Genomic DNA, 23,786 nt, shown 5'->3' on the forward strand with positions numbered 1-23,786 from the left:
GTGTAATTTGATATACCTGAATAATGTTGTTTTTTAAAATGTGTATTATAAGAAATAAAACAAATATTGACAGAAGGTAGCCCAATGGATTTACCTTTATTTGCTCCCTTTTTATTTATCAAAAGAGGCCAGGTGCCCCAGTAAGCCCTGGATAACATCCGGCAAAAGTACTCCAAAGAGGCAAAGAATGACAAACAATTACCAGTCTAAGAATGAAGCAATAAAAGAAGCACACACAGAAAACAAAAATAGAGGTTGAATGTGGAGTATCTATTTTCACTCAAAATACAAAAACATGTCACTCCACTGTATCTTTGACTGTAGGTTTTGTTGTATGTACTTGTCACATTTGTGCTCTGCGAGTGTTTTGAGTCTTTGTAAGATGTTTGAGAGGGTGTACTGAGCAACACACCGGGTGCCGGTCGGTCAGTACATGTCTCGAAGGCCCAGGTTTCCACGGCGAGTGGAGGAGCCGTGAGCCACGGTGACACTGTAACAGTAGAGCAAGTCGGTCAGCCACTGCTCCCTGGTCGCACCCCGGGAATACCTCTGAAACACACAGAGAGAGAAATAGGTGAATGCACTCCATGAGAAGCTTTATCTCTCCATCCAAATCCCTAAAATCCCCCCCTGTAGTATTGTGAGTAAGAACTGTGTTTACCGTGAGCTGCTGTATGATGTCCTGCAGCAGGGCAGCGTTAGCCAGCAGCTGGTTGTGGATGGGTGTGTGCTGCAGCAGCATGGACAGGATCTGTCCGAGCTGTGGCAGCTCCTCCTCGCTCAGATCTCCAACACGCATCAACTGCAGAACCATTCTCAGCAGGCGAGGAACGCTGCTTAACGCTGACACACAAGCACCCCATATTGCCTCCCTGCAAACATGACACAAAGGTGTTAGAATCCCAATTATTGAAGATCTTTAGCGAATGATAATGGGGAAACTGCAACTGGTGAGGTCAAATGTAATATCAGTAGGAGATTGTTTCAAAACACTGATCAGAACATGGTTGTCGTTGCTCAACACACCGTTTGTGGTTGGTTTCGGCAGGTAGCTCCTGCTCCAGGGAGATGAGCAGAGCCATCAGGCTGAGGCAGCACTGAGACAGGAAGCGCAGCACGGGCTCAATGGGGAGGACGGACAGGTCAAGTAATCTGGATACAGCTCTGAGCAGCCCGGCCGCCATACTGTCAGGCACCACCCCCAACTTGATCTGACACACACACACACACACACACACACACACACACACACACACACACACACACACACACACACACACACACACACACACACACACACACACACACACACACACACACACACACACACACACACACACACACACACACACACACACACACACACACACACACACACACGATATACAGGATGTTTAGTCAATAACGTGTTTTCATGTTTTTCAAATAAAACATCAGTAAAGCAAAAAGAAAAACTGTAAATGGAATGAAAACACGCTCTAAAAAAAACTACGACTCAACAAAACTTCTTACCAGGTATTTGCAGATGCCATTTTGTACGATGTCAAAGCACTGAGACTTTGAACCCAGAGTTTCCAGACAGTGGCAGACTTCCTGTGAATGAAACGACAAAATTATTTCATATCGAAATCATTCCTTTTCTGATAAACTGCTTTCAAGAGGGAGGGACCTTTAAATGTAGGCAATGTGACCACAATGCTTTGTGCTTGTAAATCAGGGGTGGGGAACCTCCGGCCCCCGGGCCGTATACGGCCCGCGAGACAATTTGATACGGCCCTCGAGGTAACACGCAAAAAAGAAAAAAAATTAAGAATCTAGACCGCAAAATATGTAACAAGCGAGTACCTGTTTTTCCTGGCCACGGTCAGGGTACTTGAACACAACACGAGCCTAACGTGTCATCACGTGGTATATGTCTCCTCTGACAGGGGTTTAGAGCTGCCGGAGAGCAGAGCACCAGAACGCCGCTCCGGGCCGGGACTTCACAAATGTCAGTACCCATAAGGAGCCGTACACATGCCGCAGTTTTTGCGTGGCTGTGTCTTTAGTTGAAAGCCCAGTGGCGATCTGTTCATCTGTCATACTGATCATACAGTCAATAGCTTTGTTGTTATTAGCATCTGGTTAGCTAGCTATGCTAACGAATATAAGAAGCTTTTTCTACTACCAGTGAGGTAAAGGCACATCTTTATATGATCATTATAGTTATAAAAAAATAAGAGAATACAGTAAACGGGTATAAAATACTATGACAGTAAAAAAAGTTGTTATTAATAAACAAGAATACAGTTTGAAAGGAGAGTAATTTGTAAAATATCCATAAAGAAAAAGAAAATCTGCTTCCAGTTCCGTTTCATATGGGTGCTGAGAGAGGTATCCATAGATCTCCTAATGTTGCTCTCAAAGTGCACCAGATTGATGCTTTTAACTTCAACATTTAAAAAAAAATCTTAGGAGGTTAGGTCCCCCCCCCCCCACTTAAATCATGTCCACATGGATAGGAAACTAAATTGCACACATCTTGTGTCCATATCTTTCTGTTTTGGTGGTCATGCCACAACCGTGCACGTGCATGCATGCGCGAATCATGGTAAAATATCTGGATTAAGAGGTTGCTTTTTCTTTGCACAGCATGAAAGAAAGGTGAAATGAATGGGCTGTGATTTTAGTATTTTTAAGCAGACGTCAATAATTTGTACGGCCCTCGGAGGATGTTGAAAAAATTTAAATGGCCCTTGAGAGGAAAAAGGTTCCCCACCCCTGTTGTAAATGGAAGAATTAAAGGGTTCTTGTTAGATTTTGGTAGAAATCTTTTTATGGCAATGGACTGTAAAGATACATTTTCTTCTTTAAACACAGGATGGTTAAAGCAGCAGTAATCATATTGAAGATAAATGGAAGAAAAGAACAGCTTTACCTGCAATAATCATACCACTGAAATGTATGCTGTATCCCTGCCTGAATAAAGTAAGGCCTTTACCTCACAGGTATCGAAGAAAAAGACACTAAACAGCATCTAAATGCAATTCCTGCTGAGGTGACGACAAAAAGCCGCAACAAACTTCCTAAAAGTGAAATGTAAGGCTCAGCTTTGCCCTCATAACTTTACATCCAAATCAAATTTCTCATAATCTTTTATCAAATTGAGTTTAGTGCGTGCCGAGGTGCAGCAGTGAGTCGCGGGCCACTGTGTGTCAGAACGTTGCACCTGTTGGCATTCTCGCCGTCATTAAAAACAATCCCGTCTCATTAGTCGAACCAGAGTTGACACAGTCCATCTCTTAATGTTGCCCCCCCTCGCCACCACTTTCCCCCCCCCTCCTCTTTCCTGCCACTTGCCTGTGATTGACTCAGACAGGGAGATGAGAAAGGCAGGATCTGAGGGCTTAATTGAGGAGCTGAATTAGTGATTATAAGCCCCCCACTTGCTCACACACACTTGCCCCAGGGCACAGTTACGTTAACTGTAATTTCTTTGCAGAAATGTCACACTCCCATCATGCCATGGGCTCTCATTAGCATTTGTGCATATCCGCTATGCCCGATAACCACACATGTCCAACCTGCGCAACGCGATAAAGGTTCCCCTCTTAGCCGTAGTGCCACGATAAAGCTTCCCCCCTCTGAGCTCTATATGCGAGACAGCGAGGGACCAGCGGGCGCGGAGAGACCACAGCACTGTCCAGAATATCAACACTTTTTCATTTTCAAAACAATGTCATTTCTTCCACCTCCTTATCCTTTGTAGGTTTTTCTTTAATGTTTCGCCCAAGTGCTTCTGATTGGCAGCGGCTTTGGTAAGAGTTTGAATGTATGAAAGGTTTGGGGAAATGATATGAAAGACAGCGAACGCACCTCAACAACATCCCAGTGGTGTGTGAACTGCTCCATCGGGGTGGGGTACAGGCTGAGGGGTGAGAGAGGGGAGGGAGGCAGGATGCTCTCGTCGTCAGCCTCCTGCAGGGCGGCAAGCTTCTCCGTCGAGAAGCCCGTCAGGGTGGAGAACAAGAAGCTGATGTAGTTCACGTCCTCCAGCGCTGCTTCCTCGCTGCCAACCGACCAGCCACTCAGGGATGATCTGGAGAACACATTAAACTAATTATAATCTAAAAAAACACACAAGCACAAAGAGAATCAAACATTTCCACAGCTTGCAAGTCATGCAACTTCAAAAAGTCACACTTTTTCTACCAACCACTAACTTTAATTTCCAAATTATGATTTCAGTCCTATACATTTTTTACGAAAAGTATTAGTATTAATCATATTGAGGACAAGGACGCACAGAAACATAGTTATTACATGTTTCCTTGTCGAGAGGGAAGGATGGATCCATAACAGTAAGAAATGTGAGTGAATTACAAGTGTGTTTTGAAGCCCGTGAGGCACATGCAGACATAAATATCATTGAGACGACTGCAGCATTCCAGCCTCCCAAAGAGCTCTTTGTATTATACCCATTACACACATCCCATGGAAAAAATGCCAGGACTCTATCTGAAAGTGCAATACTGCCATCTGATGGTGACAGGCTAGAGTGCTCTGACTCTCCAACCCCTGTTCCTGACGAGTGTATCTGTTCCTCCAGCAGTAAGGTCATTCCTGCACTGTCAAAAATGTCTTTTCTAAACAGGAGTGTCTTGTGGAACACACGTTTTCACGAGTTCATGTGGCCTCTGCAGGTGTTAGGGGATGCTCAAGCTCACCTAAAGTGTACAATACGAATGAGAGAGGCAGCGAGGCCGGCAGAGATTCGTCCGGTGGTGCAGCAGCAGCTCAGATTGGCCAGAAGAGACTGGGACATCTTGGGGAGAAAGTAGAGGAGCTGCACCATCCGCTGCTGGGACTCGGCTGGTAACAGCACCACAACTCCTTCCTGTGGGTCTTCACACACACAGAGACGCACACTTTGCATGTTATTACGTAGAAAGAAAAGTCATTACGAACTTTAGGGATAAAAGATGAAGCTTTATCAAGAAAAAGAGAAACCAGGAAAACCAGAATGTGTTCAAGTTAGTAGAAAAAAGGACAGACGGACATAGCTGCTTCTACAGTGACAGCTCAGATAATGAGTGTGGTGTTCTGCCTCTCTCTGACGCACATGCTGATGTCTGAAGTGCTCAGACAAAAGGAGTCTTGTGATGTTCAATTGCTGGCTGTGTGGCAGTTTCTATCAGACCCCCCTCCCTCCTCCACTCCAGGCCCCCTCTGTCACACAGCAGCTTAACTATCTGACGTTCCTCAGAGCAGTGGATATGAAGAGGGGTTTGCCGCTCTCCGCCTCTGGTTGTAGTTAATTTTTACAAAGCTGTATGGGCGGGAAACCCGCAGTAACAGCGCCGCCTAGGGAAACTATGGTGTAACTAAGTATATATTTTCTTTAGTAAATGAATATTGTTTCTGCATTCTCTATCATATTAAACTGTTAATGCATGTGAAAAGAAGTACCGTACTTTTCGGACTATAAGCCGCGACTTTTTTCCCCATTTTTTTTGTACAGCTAACGGCCACTAGGGAACCTCCTAAATCTATGGATTTTACAGGTAAAATTAACCACCTTTAACTCTATGGGCTCTATGACCGGTCCGCGCCCGCCACCTTTAAGCGGCGGGCTCCAGCAGGAAAAGCTGGAGGCCGGAAAAGAGTGAGACAGGTAGCGCGCCAAAGTAAAAGTGGAACCGAGAGACAGAACCAGAGCAAGACAGACGGACAATTTAACTGCTGCGGCTTATATGCAGGTGCGCTTTATAGTCCGAAAAGTACGGTATATATTTCTTACAACATTGAAATAAAAAAAATCTTGCTTAAAGCACAAGTCATGACTGATCTGGAATTGTATTTAACAAAACCAGAAAAATAAAAGACTACTTTCTATTATTCTACTACCACTCTTTGGGTTTCAAACGTTAACCCCTGACCCTGATCAATGCTGTCACAGAAATGTGCCATCTGATGGAAAACACCTGACAGGCTGAGTGGATGTGTCCAGAGGGGCAACAAGTTCATACAAGAAACATTAGAGCAATATGAATCTGATAAGTAAATTCAATATAAGAAATCACATCTGATATCGTCTGATCTTGGTCGTTTTGTCTGTGCCTCTGATTGAGTTGTGTTTACCGTAGAGCTTGCAGGCGTTTGTGAGCAGACTCTTGAGCAGGTCTTTGTGTTTTCGAGAAGCGGCAGCCTGGATGGACAGGATGAGTCGTTCAGAGAGAGCGGGGTTACGGTGGCCCAGCTGGGACAACTGCACAGGAAGAGAGGCCAACCAACGACACAGCACCTTACTCCTACAGAGACAGAGAATAACATACAGAGGCAGGCACACATGAACCAAACGGGTATTGAAAGGTGCAGCGAAAGGTTTTTCAATCTTAAGAATTTGTATTTGTGAGTCCGTAAAACTATTTTTGCATAGACACATTTTGTCAATGAGATTTCTTTACATGTTTAAAAGCCTTACAAAAAAAGTAGGGTACCGTTGTTTAATACCCAAAGGCAAACATTTCTTTGTCGTCCACTTCCTTTGCAAGCAAGAATAACAATCCATTTTTTTTTTTCATGAAGACATATTCCTGGATCAGTTAGCATGAGTTAGACGTCATTATATATATATGACCGCATATATATTGAAATATTGCAATCAGGTATTTTTGCATTAGTTGAGAGACATGAGTAGAATACAGCACTTTAAAAGTTAACTATATCTTTCATAATTTTTTTATTGTTTGCATTATTATATTAGTTAAATAATGTTAAAATGTTGGAAATATTTATTGTAACAAGCAATTTGTTTTTGGTTTCTTGCACTACATTTAAATCGGCTGAATGGCAGAAGTGATTACACTTTGAAATCTGTTTTCTTATTGCACTTAACATCACTATTGCGATATTCGACAACCTTTGGCATATTTGGCTCATATTGTGCTGCACCAATTTCAAGAAGACAATACAAGACACAATGCTCAATCTCAAATACTTCCCAAAAGTTATTGGTCTGTGCTCAAAATGCACAAAAGCTGAGCTTGTGAGATTATTAACATTATTAAGGTATTGAAAGTAAAGTTCTATTAGTTGGATTTTAAATCATCAAAAATAAATTGATATACAAATCAGTTACCCTACATACTACTGCTGTGATACAATGAGCATGTGCTTTAAATCTCCAGTTTGAAGGTCCTATTCAACAAAGAGGTTACCTTGCTATGTGTGTGTGTCCTTGCTCTTGCAGGTAGAGCTTGCTGTAGAAAGACAGCAGCAGAGAGCGGGTCTGTAGAGTCAGGTTCCTCTGCTTATAGTAAACGTACACTGCTGCCAACAGGTCATCTGTCACTGCTGCACAAACACAAACACAAACACACATTGATGTTAATATTCAGTGTTTCCCCAATATACATTCAGCAGCAGCGCCGCGCCGCGAGAGAGCACACCTTTATCTATTTAATATAGTTGTAAAAAAATAAAGTAAGAAATCATTCCAATGTGTACTATAGGACAGTACAGAAAAAACAGTTTAAAAAGGGGAGGGATTAGTAAAATATGCATAAAGAAAAAGAAAGAATGCTAATAGGTAACATAAGATAAGAATAAACAAGTTTAAATGATTTGTTATTGGTTGTGATCATAAACTAAAGATGTTTGGATTATTGAAAAGTATACAGCTCCCTTTCATACGAGTGTTGAGAGCTGTATCCATAAATTCATTTTGTGCTCAAAGTGCACCAGATTGATGCATTTAAAAAAAAAATCGTCCCGGGGTGCATGCTCCCGGACCCCCCTAGGGGATGTGAGGTCCACCCCCAAATAAAGCAGGTTCAAATAATTAAATTGCATACATTTTATTTTGATTGTTTGTTATGTGGATGTGTAGTATTTGTGTTACTGTATGTTCAATAAAGGTGATTTAGCAAAATACACCTGTCGAGCCTCAAGAGCCTTTCTTGTGCTGGCAGACACAGAAACATATTGGGGGGGCCCACTTCGCACGCACTAAGAAATTCCAAGAGCTCCGCGCTCACATTTTGCTAAGCCCGCGTGCCTTAGCACCGCTGCTATGACTCCATCCTAGAGGAAACACTGATATTACAATACAAATATATTCTATTTAAAACACTAGTATCAGGATACTAACTTATCCTCTTGTCATAAAGCACTGAAAAAAAACGTATATCTATTAAATATGGGGATTTGTACTGTGTCCCTAATTGCTTTATAAATAACATTGAACTCTTCTAATCTCATTGACCTCATGCTTTTGTGTCTATTAAAACCAGACACTGTTTCACAAACACACAGCACATGCTTACTTTTGCTCCTCTGTGTGAGCACCATCTTCCACACCGTGCCCAGCAGCATGTGCAGCTGCCTGTAGCTCAGTTTCGCTCCGCTGCCCAGAGTGTCTCGGACAAACGTCCTCAGAGGCGTCAGCCAGTCTCCGTCTGTCTCTCGCCCGAGTCCTTGTCTCTGGCTGAGGGACACCATGACTTGGCAAAGTGTGATGTTAAGGGCCAGAGGCTCCACCGTCAAACCCGGGACGACTGCAGTCTGCTTACTCCTAAAGGAATGGTTAGTGGCATGAGAGAAGTTAGTAAAAGATTTATAAAACTGAAGGTACGATTGCAGTTCCTGGGTCGTTTATACTGGGATGATCAAAAACAATAAGTAAGGATGTTTTCTTGACATATTCACTCAAATATTCCTTACCTTTTGAGATCCACCTTCTTTCTATGTCTGGGTGTGTCCCGAGCATCATATGGAAAGTTCTTCATGAAGTGCTGCTTAAAATCTCCCAGGTATTCTTTATAAAACCATGCATCCTACAGAAAGGCATTTTTTTAAGTTACTACTTTCTTGTACAAAAAGACCACTGTGTTATATTTGTCCTCTCCTCACCAATGCATCCTGGTGCTCCTGCTGTGGTGCCAGTTTCCTCAGCAGCTGCAGGATAGACAACACCTGGAACATTACTGACATGGCATCAGGGCTGAGCATGTGAGCGCCCTCAGAGTTGTTCCAGGGAGAGTCACTGGTGCTGGCTTCCACCCACACCTCCAGCAAGAGAGGCACCAGTGTGGCTGCAAAGCTCTGGACAGCCTCAGCTGAGTCCAAATCCTCCCCCACAGCGGGTCCAGTGTCAACCTCTGGTCTACACGGCCAGGGAATATAATAAAGGACATGTTAAACATATATTTATACACATATATAATATATATACATACACACATATATATATATATACACATATACTAGGGCTGTCAGTCGATTAAAATATTTAATCGCGATTAATCGCACATTTTTTATCTGTTCTAAATGTACCTTAGAGGAATATTTTTCAAGTTTTTAATACTCTTATCAACATATGAGTGGACAAATATGCTTTATGCTAATGTTTATTATCATTTGAACAGTGACAAATATTCTCATGAATATTAAACACAACAACCTCTGAACATTACAAATATTCGCCTCAATTCAACCTGGAACCTCTCTCATACAATAATACAATACAAATGGTGTGTGTGTGTGTGTGTGTGTGTGTGTGTGTGTGTGTGTGTGTGTGTGTGTGTGTGTGTGTGTGTGTGTGTGTGTGTGTGTGTGTGTGTGTGTGTGTGTGTGTGTGTGTGTGTGTGTGTGTGTGTGTGTGTGTGTGTGTGTGTGTGTGTGTGTGTGTGTGTGTGTGTGTGTGTGTGTGTGTGTGTGTGTGATGGATCGTGCACTATCCGAGCTGACTTCTCCTACAATGTCCCACTGTCTGGCTGCCTGCATAAAGTCAAGTGCTCGGCGCAGTTGTGGCGAAATGTCGCTCCTCTGTTTTCATTTAAACAGCTCCTTATATCCGTTAGCGCAGCTAGCTAGCACCAGATGCTAACAACAACAATGCACGTATGGGTCCTTTCTCATTTCATCAAATCCCCCTCCTCGGTCCTCCGGTAGTGACCCGGAAATGAATTTCAGCGCGCCATGTTGAAGGACATCTCATTTCTCTAAATGCACTTCGAGGACCGAGGATCGAGCGTCGAGGAGGCTCTCTGGAGGAGCTATAACCGAGGATACACTGATGGGTCCTCCACGGCTCCTTCGTGGATGCATTTCCGTGAACAGAGATGTTTCAAAGAGTCGTGACGCACGGCCGGACTTATCTCAGCTCTGCATGCATCCCCTGGATATTATTTTATTAACTGCTCTCATCCCAACGCGATGTTTACAGAGAGAACAGCTGTGAGGTCCGTGCAGAAAGGAGAGCAGTGTGTAAAATATATATCACTCAGTATAACAGGCCTACATTACTCTCTGCATTTGCTGTAGTTATATCTACAAACAAAGAGTCCATATTTTTCTAAAACCATTTAGTGCTTCACATAATAAAATACACAACGGCTGTAGCCTGATTATATGCTTTAGGAGCTGTAGGTGTGTGTGGTACAGTGTGTGTGTGTGTTGTACAGTGCGTAGATGCAGCGGACAGACAGGTTTCAGTTGGTTTGGTGTCCTCTGTTTACTTTTAATACTTGTAAATAAAACTTTTGGCCCGTAATTTATTTTCCTCATTGTAGCGACCAGAGGGGAGAGGGGGGGATATATCCAGTCTCTGATAGTGTTACGTTATTATGAGAGTGCTCTGTTTGATTCTGAAATGGTATATATTTATATAAATATATATATATGTGTGTGTGTGTGTGTGTGTGTGTGTGTGTGTGTGTGTGTGTGTGTGTGTGTGTGTGTGTGTGTGTGTGTGTGTGTGTGTGTGTGTGTCCGCATCTGTAGCCTGTTATTGTCTCATTATACCGCACTGTGAATGAATCGAAGTAAATATATAAGTCGTCATGAACACCTCTGTCCATCAGACAGAGGGCTGCTGTGCCTCCTGTCATCATTAATGGACGTCTCTTTAAAATGACCGCTCAGAGGAGAGGAGTTCTCATTTCTCTAACCGCCTGCTGCTTCCCCTCCTCTCTCCTCGGCTCCCCTCATCGACTCCTCCGTTCGCATCTCCTGTGGGCGGGACTAAGTCTTGAGGATAGGAGTCGAGGAGGGGAGTCGAGGAGGGGAGTTAGAGAAATGAGAAAGGGCCAAGGTCTCTCTCTCGCTCGCTCGGGCCACACATACATGGCCGATGGCCAGTCGGTGCCTGCCGGTGAGCGTGGAAGTGTGGTCTGCCACAAGCGGGCGGCAGGAGCGGGGCTGTCAGCAGCATCAGCTTGTAGATGGTATTTTAAACTCTATGCGCTCTGAAACTACGGGGCGGCCGAGGAAAAAAAATACATGCGTTAATCGAGTTAAAATAATTAGTGGCGTTAATTTTTGTTTGCGTTAGCGCGTTATTAACGCGTTAACTTGACAGCCCTATATATATATATATATATATATATATATACACACATATATATATAGAATAATATGTTTAACTGGAAATGTAAAAATATTTTTTAACAACTCTGAATTTATTAAAATGTTCAGATCACATGAGTCAGAAACAATCCCATACAGCCAGCCACCTAAGCAATCTAAGTCTATAATACTTACAGTAGTACACTAATACATACATTATATTGATGTGGCCTTATTTTTATCTGCAACTGTACACAAATACCAGGTTTGAACCAAATGCATATAGTTTAAAAGAAAAAGCTGCGCAGCATTTCAATTTAGATTTAGAATTTGAATGGATAAAGCTTCAAAACCTCAAACTGGGTACAGCCCTACTATAACAATGATAGTATTTCAAGTCAACTCAAACAAAGCAAGGTATTTGTTATGTCATATGTTAAAATAAATCTTGTCTCTGATTCCTATTCCTTGAGGGTTGCAGGAGTTTGTGGTATTGTACCTGAGTCTAAAGGTGGACCGTGGAGTTGGTTTGGACCCAGAGTGCTCATACACCTTCACCCCGACCTTGCTGTAGGTGAGCTCTTCCCAGTTGAGATTCAGAGGCATTAGCCGGCCCTCTCCACTGGAGCCAAATACTCCTTCAGTTGGACTAAAAATATCACTTTCCTCCACTGGTCTTTCCTCAACTACTGCCTGCAGAAAGCGCCCAAGCCTGAAATACAAAACAAGAGTTTAGCAGCTAGAATTAAAATGTAACTAACTCTTTAGAATCTTTGTGCACACGGCCTCCTTACCTAAGGAGCACAGTGAGCCGCCACTGCTGACTAGTCACAGTCCTGTTAGGGTTGACTGACAGTGTCCAGTTGCGCGCCTTAGGGTCCTGGGCTTTTTTGGAACCTCCACTGCCTTGTCTGTGAGAGATCAACTCGAGGAAGTTAGTGAGGAGAACTGCAGGCCTTGCTGCTAGCAGAGCAGGGTAGTGTTCCAGCAACACATCAAGGATCTTCATGGCGTCCTCCTGGATGCTTATCTCGATGTGGGTCATCGCACAAGAGAGATGGGCACTGAGGACGGGGGAAAAAGGAGCCACTCGTTCTGCAGGCACAGACTGTGCAATGAACCTGGATGAAGAGCATAATTTTAAACAGTTAAGCCATTATTATCTTTACTGTACGATTAGATTTCTGTTACTTTCCTAACCTGAGCACACGTGTAGCTGCCAAACGAACATTGCCATCCTTGTCTGTGAAAACAGCTGCAACTTCAGAAACCAGGCGAGATAGTTGCTGCTCTAACAGAGATGGATTAAGGGACAGCAACTCTTTCAGACCCAACAAGGCACTATGTTTGATATTGGCACTGTAATGGTGGAGTTGTGACATGAGGTCCTGGTGAAGGAGGAGGAAAAGGGAGAGAAAGCATACAATTTGTATTATTCCAAAAATTAATTTGTAGTGAAAACATGCTTTTGCATACAAGTGAAACATAGGTGAATAACTTACATTTAAACCAAGCTGTCTGTGTGTGGTTGGGCCGCTTGTGTCTCTCTTTAGCTGTTCAGTTAGATGGATTCCTTTTGAGCGGAAGTTGGTGTTGGTGGCATTATCAGCTTTGGGCTTCGTCTTTCCCACCTTTAACTTAACTTTCTGGAAGTCATCCTGTCTCTTCTTCTTCTTGAACTTCATCTCTGCAGTCTACACTGCGGTCTGCATAACCAAAACATAAAAGTGACATAATGAGTGCTTTGATTTCAATGTAATTGTGAACACTTATTCGAATACTCCACTGTAGTACACATGTTAGGTACTTGTACTATGTTTTAGTGTTTACATGTTTCTTCTACTTAACAATTTTTCATACTGTTCTTGTCAAGTAAAAACCATGTGTCTCTAGTTGAGTTGATTGTAATCTTGCATGATAAACTAAGAGATGAAACGCTCCTTAATGGATGGTACTGAAAAGTATTATTATTATATTGAAAAAGTTCAGATTTGCACAACCTTTGGAATGGACCGCTAAAGAAAATAAAACATACATTTATTAGAACAAACTGTACAAAGAGCAAATGTTTTCTCCAAATAGTCAGACTAGGCCAGCTTTACATTAAAAATAAAACTCTGCACCTGTATTAACGTTAGCTAGCTTGTAGCTAACCATGACGTACCATGGTCAGCAGCATGCAGGACAGATCGTTTATTTTACTTACCAAAGGGAAAGATTATTGGCTTATGCAGTGGTAGGTTTATATAACATCAAACACACACTCGGTGTCTAGCGTTAAAAGGTTGCCCCTTGCAAAAAATGATCAATACATATGAAAATAAATTGTTCTGTCTACAATCTCGTGTTGATGCGTCGGGTCCTTTGACTGTGTGTACATATCAAACGCACCCGGTGAGATGTTGGCACAGCCACTGCGGGGCTTATAATTAAAAACCTCTTTAGCTGTGAACCCTGTCGCTGTTTATACAATGTTTTAGGCAATTCATTTTCATTAAAATGAATAAAATACAATAGTTGTCACCAAGTGTCTGAGAAATATAAAAGTGTTCAATTTTGCTCCAACAAGCTACAACGGTAAACCCTGGCTCACAAAACAAACGCACTACATAGTTGTCCTCACAAGTGCCTTACCAATATTATAATAAGGAATTAATAAAGTAAATTATATATTTGAGAGATGTCCTATGCCCAATATTGGATGATTTAGTGTAACTTACACTAATACAGATGTATTATGAGGGTCTGTTTGTTTTTGTTTTATAGTGCTGAGGTAAAATTGTCCAATATCGTATTTTTTAAACTGGCAGAAGCGCCGCTTCCCCATTGGTTTCGAGGCTGCTTTGTTTTTTCATAGCTAGTCTGCGCTGCCGACCTTGTGCTTGGAGAAACTAGCTGTTTGTTTTAAAATACATCAGGTAAGTTAGGTTTTTATTAGATTACCCTTTAACTAGTCGAGATACATATGATATTTGGTGTATATACTTGCTTGATGCGTCCACAGCTAGCGTATGATTGACAAAAAGCCGTTGTATTTAAGCCTCGGCTGGGCCTCAGTTGAAACCAAACAACGCAACGAGTTTCTGCTCAGATAAGATAACATGGACGAATGTGAGCGTATTTATGTAGAATATTGATTACCTGGTTTATAAATGTTTTTGATACGATCTCTTTCTTTGTCTTACAGTAGAGAAACTAAGAAAATGGAGGCTAATTCTTCAGCTAACCAGCATCCACCTAGAAATGGGCCGCAGTCCAATCCAAAGAGAAATAACAGGGTAAGACGGCACTCAGCTGAAAACAACACAACTTATAAAACTAAACTCATATAACATCATGCACATGATGCTGACTTCTCATAAATAAACCATGATTGTTGTGTTAATGATAATGTGCACTGGCTGTTGTGGTGCGTGTTTGAGAGCCAGGCGACAGCAGTCCTTGCAGGTGGACTTGGTGCCAGCCCGTGTGCTCTTGGGCTTAAAACGTACCCACTCAGTGGTCCTGGCCTTCCATATGTGGCCTGTTATCGCTGTTGTGATTCAAAGGAATGTCTGTGTTTAGCAAAGTTTAGTTTGTTGACCTCACAATGCCAACATGTCTTCAGTTCACTGAAACAGCTTAAAGTTTCTATTTCTGAGACTTGGGTTCACTGAACCAAAGTCTAAGGGCAGGCTTCTCAGTTTTTACTTCTGAAAGCAGTCCTGTTGTGAACCAAAAATGCCTAAAGTTTAGCAGGGCTCCCTGTGGGATTCTTTAAAAAAAAGCGATTAATAGCATATTTTTACATTAATATGCAAGTCCGCTACAAACCAAGACTATCAATAAACAGCACTTTACTTTATTGCAACAAATATAAATGTTACAATTGTGAATTTGCTTTTTCGTGAGAGATATTTGCGACAAATGGAACATTTGGAATTCCCTTATGAAATTCTATTTGTATCTGGTTGAGTAATTGCCATGATGGTTTCCTGAGAGAAACCTAAATCAAGGCTACAACGTTTTGAAGGAGCTAGTTCTTTGCCCCTCTCTAGGTAAAAGGGGTGAATGTTTTGTTATTTGTGTTTGCTTATTTCACCTGTCAAACTTGGATGGGCACCCACAATGGGTGTAAGGCCAAAATACACAGTGGAAGAAAACACAGGAAAAGAAGAGCAAAGACTTGGTGCAACATTTTAATTTAATTCTCCTTGGGAAATTACTGAGGTCTTGATCTCAGGCTTCTTTAATTTGGCCACTGTGGAATGTTTGAATATTACACTTGTCTTCATTTAAGTGTATCAAGTCTCTCACATGATTCAGACACTATTTAATAATGTGTCTGTTTGACTGTTGCTGCTTGATGCAGACGTCCTGGGGAACATGGGAAAATAATGGCTCCATGGCATATATAGTGTGGCGGACATGGACAAGAATGATCAGTCCTCTACTAAGTCTCATCCTGTCACTAATGCCTGTATGTGTCTCTCTCCTTCATGTGGGTTAATTCCCTCCTTTTGACAGAGAAAGCAGCCGCAGCATTCTGCTGATATAGGTAAGTCATTTATACACCGTGCCACTGCCAGTGCTAAGAGGAGAAGCTTGAGATCTTGTTGATTTCCCTGCTTCATTTCATGGGTGGTGGAATGTTCTCCACTTTTTGAGACTGGCACTCTCAGAGATGGGGGCTGTTTGGTGCCATACATGGTTTTGCAGTAATAATCTTGCAAAACATTTTCCAGTAAATTGCCATAATACTACTATTGTAGTTTTTTTTTTTCAACATTTGGATGTTCTGAACAATTTTAGAAATGTCAACCCATTCTCCTAAAATGTTGCTACATTAAAGACCAGCACCATAAGCTCCAGTAGTCCCTCCTGACACCTAAAGCAGCAGCACATACAGTAATACAACCATGCAGCTGCAATGGTTGCAAGTTTTGTTGCACTTTTTGTGCTCTTGTGCGCTCACCAGAAAAACTTCTTTAGACTGCTGGATGCAGTATTCATTGTGGTATTCAGTTGCCTGTGCTACACAGGCTTGAATGCTGTTAATATTTTTTTATCTAAGTAAACCTTACCTGTTAACCAGAGTATTTTAAGTTATGCAGACTTTTATTGTGTTCACACATTGGGACTGCTTCCTTAGTGCAACACAGAATTGATTCTTCTGTGGTTGACACAGTGAGAGACGGTACATTACGGGAGCTGGTGCCCTGCATCAAAGCCTAAATGGGAGTTAGCAGAGAACTTCTGTTCCTGTTCTTCCCTCTGGCTTCGAAGGCACACAGGAGTTTGGGTTTCTATAAGTTGTTCTGTTCACACAGAATTCTAATTAATTGGTCATTACCAGACAATGAAGGCAGTGTTGGAACCTAACACACTTTCTGAATTTCAGTGTCTTCCTAACTATGATTATTATGATCCCAGGGGTCACCCCATAAATGTATAACAAAGTGGCCCGCTGAAATAATATTCTGGACAGGAATGTTGTTGTCAGTCGTGTGTCACTATAAAGCTCTTGCTTTGTGTTGACCACTGTTGTGTCTTCCAGTGTTCTCCAAAGGGGCAACTATCCAGACCCTGCCCGCTCTCAGCAAACAGTTGAAGGGGCTCACAGAGTGTGTCATTGGTAAGCATAGGGCACATTTCCCTCCTAAACATCTACTTTACCTTCTTCTCTTTCTATCAAATGGATTTTAAAAATAAAAAAATGATCATGACTTGTTTACAGGTCTTCAGTATGTGTGGGAGTACCGTAGCCCCAGTAAATCTGTCCCACCACACTACCAGTGCAAACTCTGTGCCGTCTCCCGCTTGCAGCATGATATGCTTGCCCATGTGAAAGGCTGGAAACACAGCTTCAGATATTTGGTGAGTATTGATGGCTTGTTAATCTGCCCTAAATGCACAATATTGGGAAATGTTTTGTATATATTTATTTGTCTTTACACAGAAAAAGGTGTACCCTAACAGGGTAACCCATGAAGAGGAAGAGGCCATCAGGGACCCTGCTGTAAGAAAAACCATTAAAGAAGTTTCAGCCGAGGTGGAGAAGACTGAGGGAAGAGGACAAATCAAGGTGGGTGTCACTTGACGTATATCCCTGCGAAATATGGCAGAAAAGCTGTTTTTATCATCCTGGGAAGGATATTGCTAGATTATTTGCTTAAAATGACCATTGGAAATTAATTGTCTGTGTTAAGGGGTTGCGTTGGCTTGCAGATGTAGATGACAAGGTTGAATACAATCTAGAACAACGGTTTTCAAAGTGTGAGGGGGTGGCGCATCAGAGAGCTTCAGGGGTGCTCTACCAATTTGGGTGGGGTGGGCTGGGTGAGATTCCAGGGCTGATTTTTAGTCCCAGTCCGCCCCTGCCTCCACCTACCTGTGTAAGTGCGGGTTTTCCGCATTGACTTTGAAAACCCCTGATCTAGAAGGTCTAGTTTTAGTGCTACATCCATGAACTTAAAGGCTTATTGCACCGCAATACAAGTCATAACATCATTAATAAATTAGATTAGAAATCTATTTCAAAGGTTGTGAGGGGTAACAATCTATCAGGAATGTGTTTATTGTAGGCTTGCCTGGCATTTCAGCTTACATTGTGCCAGATTAACTGTAAGGCTGCATTTTGACTGACCCTTTACTATCAAATAAATGAAAAAAGAGTATCGACTTTACGCAGTGTTTTCCCAACGGTTCTAAATAAAAGATTCTTACTTTTGCGATTTGAGGTTTTACATTTGAGTTTGCTTATTTTATTCATGATTGTGGATTTGACATCTTTTTGTTCCTGTTGTGGCTTTTAGGTAATTCTGAAGGAGCCATATGAAGTTCTTGCTTTTAAGGGACTCCGTAAGTTTCTCTTCTATGAAATTGGTTTAATAAAAAGGATTTCCTGTTGTAAGCCTGAGTTGTGAATGTCTCTCATTTCCCGTTGTCCCTTACAGGTTCTGCAGCTCCTAAAGCTACGGCTCCACTTGCGCATGGGATGGGACCGCCACCCTTTGGTAAGTCATTTTTAGAATTTAAGCTAGAGCTGCAGCTATAAGTGAACTAATCGATCATCCATCGACTTAAGAAAATACTTGTCAACTCTTTTCACCATCAATTAATCTTTAAGTTTTCATACAAAACCTCAGTTTTTACCTTCTCGTATATGGAGATTTTCTGCTTTTTGTTTAAAAAAAACTAAAACAGCAAGTATACATACAGAAGTACCCTACTTTCTTCCATATATTTTTGACAAACTATTAATTTATCTGTGTGATGTCAATAAATCAGGGTTCTTACACCTTTTCCAAAGTGAAATTCAAGCATTTTCAAGCATCTTACAGCTGTTGTAAATTACATATTTATATACACATACTTATACTCAAATGATTATTTCCCTATCTCACGTTAAATCAGATGTTCTTTATGATAAACAACCAAATGTGTGTTTCATAATAGAATTCTACATGAGGATGAAAAATTAAAGAAAACTAAGTTTAATATTTCAAAATGAGTGACCCATCTGTACGTAGACTGGGCCTCCCATATAACCTGGCTGAGCCAATATAAAACAATCAGCGAAATAACTTTTTAATACATTATTGATTACTATTTTTTAGATACTTTTAGGTTAGCAGTGAACACAAGTCAGATGTAAATGGTGTACTTTTACTCCATTACATGTATTGAATACCTTTAGTTACTTCACAGATGTGGATGAATGATGTGAAATATAATCAAGTGTTAAATCAGACTTTAGTTCCACCTGGAGTAAATCCACCAGCTACCCTGCAGTCTACAAAGTCATTCAGACTAGCTGCACCTTCACCAGCTTTGAGAACACTTTCATGGTCAATCAAAACATATCATATATATTATTCTGAAATGGACCAATCTGCACAATGACTACTTTTACTGTCGCTACTTTAACTATATTTTCACGAAATAAATGTAATCTATTTATTCGTGTTCACCAACACGATTTTCCCCTTGTTTTCGTGTCACACAGAACGATTTTAAAAGCAATGTATTTCTATTGGTAGTGTGTTTCGTGGAAGACCGGAAGCTGTGGGGTTCATAAAAACATGTTATTACTCAATATCAAGCCACGATTATTGTTTTTATTTTAAATCGTATAATGTCGGGCTTTTGTTGCCATCTGTGAGGAAAATAAATGGGGCTCAGAGTCTCAGAATACTGAAATCTGTATATATATTTTTCCTTCTAATTTGTTATTATTTGTGACCCGCTCGATCGAAATCAGTCGGAAGTCGCAACGGCTCATTTAAAAAATAAACGTGGATTTGTGTAAAAAGACTAGTTTTTCAGAGTTTGTTTATTTAAAATCAAACAAAACACCCAAAGTCTTTGCTTTCAGAATATGAAACTGTTGCCAAAATCTCATGATAAATACATTTTTGAAGCTTGCAAAGGGAAGAAGAGGCACCTCTCAACCCACACCCTGCTCTTTCGCAGCGCTGCTCCCCCTCCCTTGGCTGAAATTATGAAGTAAAGGCGTATAGTAATCATAGATAACACGACAGGGTCTGGGACAGTTTGTTTTCAAATAAACAAAGTATTGGCTTTAAGAATATTAAACTTGTTTCCGCAAATTCAGATGATAAATACAACGTTGAAGCTTGTAACGGCATAATTACAAGCAGAGAACGGAGTAACTTAACGTCACAGCAGGCACAACAACAGCCGGTGTTTCTCGTGAGTGTTTCCCCGGTACACAAACACAATACACACAAACGCAAAAATACACAAACACACTCGCGAGCTTCCCCCAGACCAGTAATACAAACGAAAATGTGTCTTCGGGTCAATGTGACTGATTTCGATAGAGCAAGTCACATTTGGTTTAGGCACGAAACATACTACCAGTAGAAATACATTGCTTTTAAAATCGCTCTGTCGAATCAATAGATTATATTTCGTGACTATAACACAAACTGCCGTGAGACTGGGTTGAATTACAACAGTGAGTGCTTAATCATCTGAACACCACAGGATGGCGACTGTAACGCACATAACATAGGTACACTCCTCTGAAATGATTGTCCCCTGCAATTATTATTATCGCTCATCGAGTTCGCTATTCAGCTTGCCAACGTTAACTTAAACAAACGTAAAATGCAACGTTAGCCTAATCTAAAATGCTCTACTACGGCGTATCTTTCATGTGGCTCGTCAGCGCATACTCTCCCATCGTTATTTTTTGAAAACTACTCGTGGGCTTGACCCTCGTCTTAGCCATGGCTTGTATTTGTCTTCTGCTAGCCAACACTCGTTGTAACTGCAACCTCCTGGCGTACTGTCATCTATCACTCTCATCAGAATTCCCAGGTCACACGTAACACAAACACTTGCCGGTCACGCGCATAGCGCGGGAAGGCCGGAGCGGAGCGGTTTTATGTAAAAGCGAAGCAATTAAGCACGCTCAGAGTTCTTTATTTTCTTTTAATCTAAAAAGCGAAGTAAAGCATTTACAAATTCAAGCACCATTCCCAAAATTCAAGCACTTTTCAAACCTTGAAAACACCTCGTACAATTTCAAGCATTTTCAAGGATTTCCAGCACTTGTACGAACCCTGATAAATGCTGTTTTTCCATTGACCTAATTTGCAATTTTAATGTAACATGTCCCTCAGGACCCAGGTTCTCCGACTCAAGGTTTTCAGAGGAGTTTCCTCCTCAGCGAGGACTTCCCTCTGACTATCCAGGGGCAGAGTATGGGGAGCCCGGCTTTGGAGGCTTGGATTACCCGACCAGACAAGAGTCCCTCGGCTCGGGTATGGATCAAAGACCTTACCCAGATGGTATGGGTCATCGCCCAGCTGGGATCAGAGACAGTTTTGGATCAGGTGGTGGAAAAGGTGGCTATGGAAGGGGTGGATTGCTGGAGGACCCGGTCAGTATGTATCCTGATGAGTACCATGGCAACCAAATGCGGAGGAGCCAGATGAACAGACCAATGGACAAGGCACTGGAGAGACCAGGCTTGATGGGGGCTGCTCCAGAAACTGGCAACCTTCCTAATACACTCCTCACTTACCTGGTACGAGTTACATTTCTCACAGCAGGTTCCTCCATAGCTTAACAACTGTCCATTTATTTTGTAAAATTACTCGTGTTTGTATTAAAGGTCCCATGTCATGCTTTTCCGGTTATTACCCGTCCCCTTGTGTGTTATGTAGCGCTTTCTGCATGTAAACGATCTGCAGAGTCACAAACCCTCAAAGTACACCCTGTAGCGAGTAAAACTCCTGTCTATGCTGCCCCAGAACGCCTCGTTGGAGATTTCTTTTTCCATTGTTTTCTTCCCGAGTATGGTGACGTAACCATGCCCAGGTCCAAATGGACCAATCCGTGGAGCTCCTCACTCACACACACACTGTGTGTTTCTCAATCTCGAGGATGCTGGCTTGGTAGTCACTTCCAAGTCACTTCCTTCAGCAACAAAGCAAGTATGCTTCCAAGCCACGGCTTCGGAAAACGAAGAAGAATGGAACAGGCTAACAAGTGTGCCACTCTAACAGTTTCAACAAACTGTACCGAAAATAAATACCTCACAATGTCTATCTAATTATAAACTTGCTTTACTTTCACAGAACACATTTTGGTGATAACAAACAAATGTAACAAAGTCACATATTTACCAACAAATGTTCTACGCCACTACATAGGCTACTTACATGTAAATGTTTCTCCGCAAGGGTTTTTGAAATTGGTCCGTGCGCAAAGCATTGTGGGGATTTTAAGGACGCGAAGTCTACCCATGTGCAGCCTCGAAATTTCCCCCAAACCAAGGACGCGGCCTTGGTGGAATTCCAAGTATGCTGGAGATTGGAACAGTACTTCGGCGGCACTCGATGACGTAGCATCCTTGAAATATTGGCCTGGAAGCCAGTATCCTCGAGATTGAGAAACGGCCACTCACTCTTATCTTTTCTCAGCCGCGTCTCCGGATTTCTCAGCCTGAGACAGCGAAACTCAGGCTGAGTTCAGGTGAGTTTCGCGCTGTCTCGCAGCAACCAGGAAACGACCCCAGTAATCCAGCTCAAACTGTTCGCAGCAGCGAGCCCTGCAACATCCCGCCAACACGGCACCCCGACCCCACGCAGCATTCTCATGTTTGTCATTTTCTGGTTGCTAACGCCATTGTAACACATAATCACTGATGTTCCGCTGTAACGGTGGTGGACTCATCAGAAGAGAGCTGACCAATCAGAGCACAGTGGGCTCATAGGGAGGGGGGGCAGGAGCTCCAACAAGCCGTTTAGGACAGGGAGTGAATACACATACTATACAGAGATGCTGTATGAGAAACCAATGTCATTTTGGAACATTGAACAATGTAAATCTATTCTAGTAGACGTCAACAATGGAATTATGATCAGTAGAAATGGCCATGACATGGGACCTTTTTTAAACGTTTATTAACTCCTTAAAAATTGTATTTGAAGGATACTTTCCGGATTGAGAATGAGAGTGACGCACAGCTGGTGCTGAAGGTGACACAGAAACTGACAGATGTGCTGATGGACTACAGACTGAGGAGCGTATCGTCGGTATGGAGCTTGTTTTCACTAAGACCCGTTTCTGTTCTTGTGTTTTTTATTTAGTAAAAACAAATGTAAGAAACATTTTATCTGATTTGTATGTGCCCATATTTCTCTGTATTACTATTACATCTGTATTTAGAAACCTGTGCATGTAAATAATTGGTCTACATCTCAATGTATAATAATTTCAATTGTTTATATTTCATTTTCTGGTTCTTACTTTTTAACTATTTATGTATGCACCAAGGCAAATTCCTCGTATGTGTAAAACTACTTGACAAAACCCGTTTCTGAATCTGATGATCTTTCCCTAAATGTTTGTCTTCATTTCCTCCTCAGGGTTCTAGTCTGAACAGCTTCTCCATGAGCTCCAAAGGCTTCTCCTCTGAAACCCCCAAATTGATGGGCAGTAGTGATCCATTCTCAGGTATGTAACCAAGTCTCCTCTGAGCCTTTCCATTTGAAGTGACTCAAATGTAGAAGGTTATCGGTTGGTCATTTGTTGACCTTCTATGGATCACATATTCCTGTTACTTTCCCAATGTTCTATATTGTGCCATTTTATGTGTTTCTGTCTCTCTGCAGGTCCATCCAGGTACTCTACGGGACCCAAGTATTACAAATGAAAATCACAAGCAATCCATTGATCATCTTATGCGCGCATCAATTATGACCGGGCAAAATTTGAAAATGTCGATTTCATAATTTCTTTTTTTACACTGATGCTTTTAGGCATATTTTTTGTTGCTACTTAGTGGTCTTCCTTTTTTAATGTTTGTATCTATTCTTAGAATGTGAAGATTAAAAACTTGGGTAGTAAAACAAACATGTGTTCACCAGTTTAACTCAACATAAGTGTATGCCTATTCTTTATTTTCCAAGGCCCTGTTCTATTAAAATTAATGAAGGAAA

General features: G+C 41.7%; 2 protein-coding genes across 2 annotated transcripts; one reads left to right on the forward strand and one right to left on the reverse strand.

Annotated features, from left to right (window-relative positions):
- Nucleotides 1-66: 66 nt before the first annotated feature.
- tex10 (testis expressed 10) lies at nt 67-13,687 on the reverse strand. The gene is made up of 16 exons (XM_034102481.2): nt 13,535-13,687; nt 12,831-13,034; nt 12,529-12,716; nt 12,123-12,449; nt 11,828-12,040; nt 8,893-9,145; nt 8,704-8,816; nt 8,307-8,554; nt 7,200-7,335; nt 6,121-6,290; nt 4,707-4,884; nt 3,856-4,078; nt 1,513-1,593; nt 1,027-1,211; nt 662-872; nt 67-549 (listed from the first exon to the last, which is right to left on the reverse strand). Exons 2-16 carry the CDS (start codon nt 13,011-13,013, stop codon nt 427-429), a joined length of 2,832 nt encoding a protein of 943 aa, XP_033958372.1. The 5' UTR covers nt 13,014-13,034; nt 13,535-13,687; the 3' UTR covers nt 67-426.
- Nucleotides 13,688-14,160: 473 nt separating this feature from the next.
- LOC117461221 (uncharacterized) lies at nt 14,161-23,786 on the forward strand. Its single transcript, XM_034103010.2, has 12 exons — nt 14,161-14,246; nt 14,516-14,606; nt 15,835-15,865; nt 16,865-16,942; nt 17,045-17,184; nt 17,267-17,392; nt 18,123-18,168; nt 18,264-18,323; nt 20,961-21,367; nt 22,776-22,880; nt 23,214-23,301; nt 23,460-23,786. The coding sequence occupies exons 2-12, from the start codon at nt 14,532-14,534 to the stop codon at nt 23,498-23,500; spliced, it is 1,197 nt and encodes a 398-aa protein (XP_033958901.1). The 5' UTR covers nt 14,161-14,246; nt 14,516-14,531; the 3' UTR covers nt 23,501-23,786.

Source organism: Pseudochaenichthys georgianus, chromosome 16, assembly GCF_902827115.2.
Source record: "Pseudochaenichthys georgianus chromosome 16, fPseGeo1.2, whole genome shotgun sequence".
Taxonomy (NCBI): Eukaryota; Metazoa; Chordata; class Actinopteri; order Perciformes; family Channichthyidae; genus Pseudochaenichthys; species Pseudochaenichthys georgianus.

Bases quoted from the DNA above. Each gene is read 5' to 3' on its own strand.
- tex10 (XM_034102481.2), bottom strand. From the start codon at position 13,013: ATGAAGTTCAAGAAGAAGAAGAGACAGGATGACTTCCAGAAAGTTAAG. The intron at 12,450-12,528 runs GTTAGGAAAGTA...CTCTTCATCCAG, and splicing joins GCAGCTACACGTGTGCTCAG to GTTCATTGCACAGTCTGTGC. The intron at 7,336-8,306 runs GTAAGCATGTGC...GTGTTTGTGCAG, and splicing joins GCTCACACAGAGGAGCAAAA to CAGTGACAGATGACCTGTTG.
- LOC117461221 (XM_034103010.2), top strand. From the start codon at position 14,532: ATGGAGGCTAATTCTTCAGCTAACCAGCATCCACCTAGAAATGGGCCG. The intron at 15,866-16,864 runs GTAAGTCATTTA...TGTGTCTTCCAG, and splicing joins GCAGCATTCTGCTGATATAG to TGTTCTCCAAAGGGGCAACT. The intron at 21,368-22,775 runs GTACGAGTTACA...TTGTATTTGAAG, and splicing joins ATACACTCCTCACTTACCTG to GATACTTTCCGGATTGAGAA.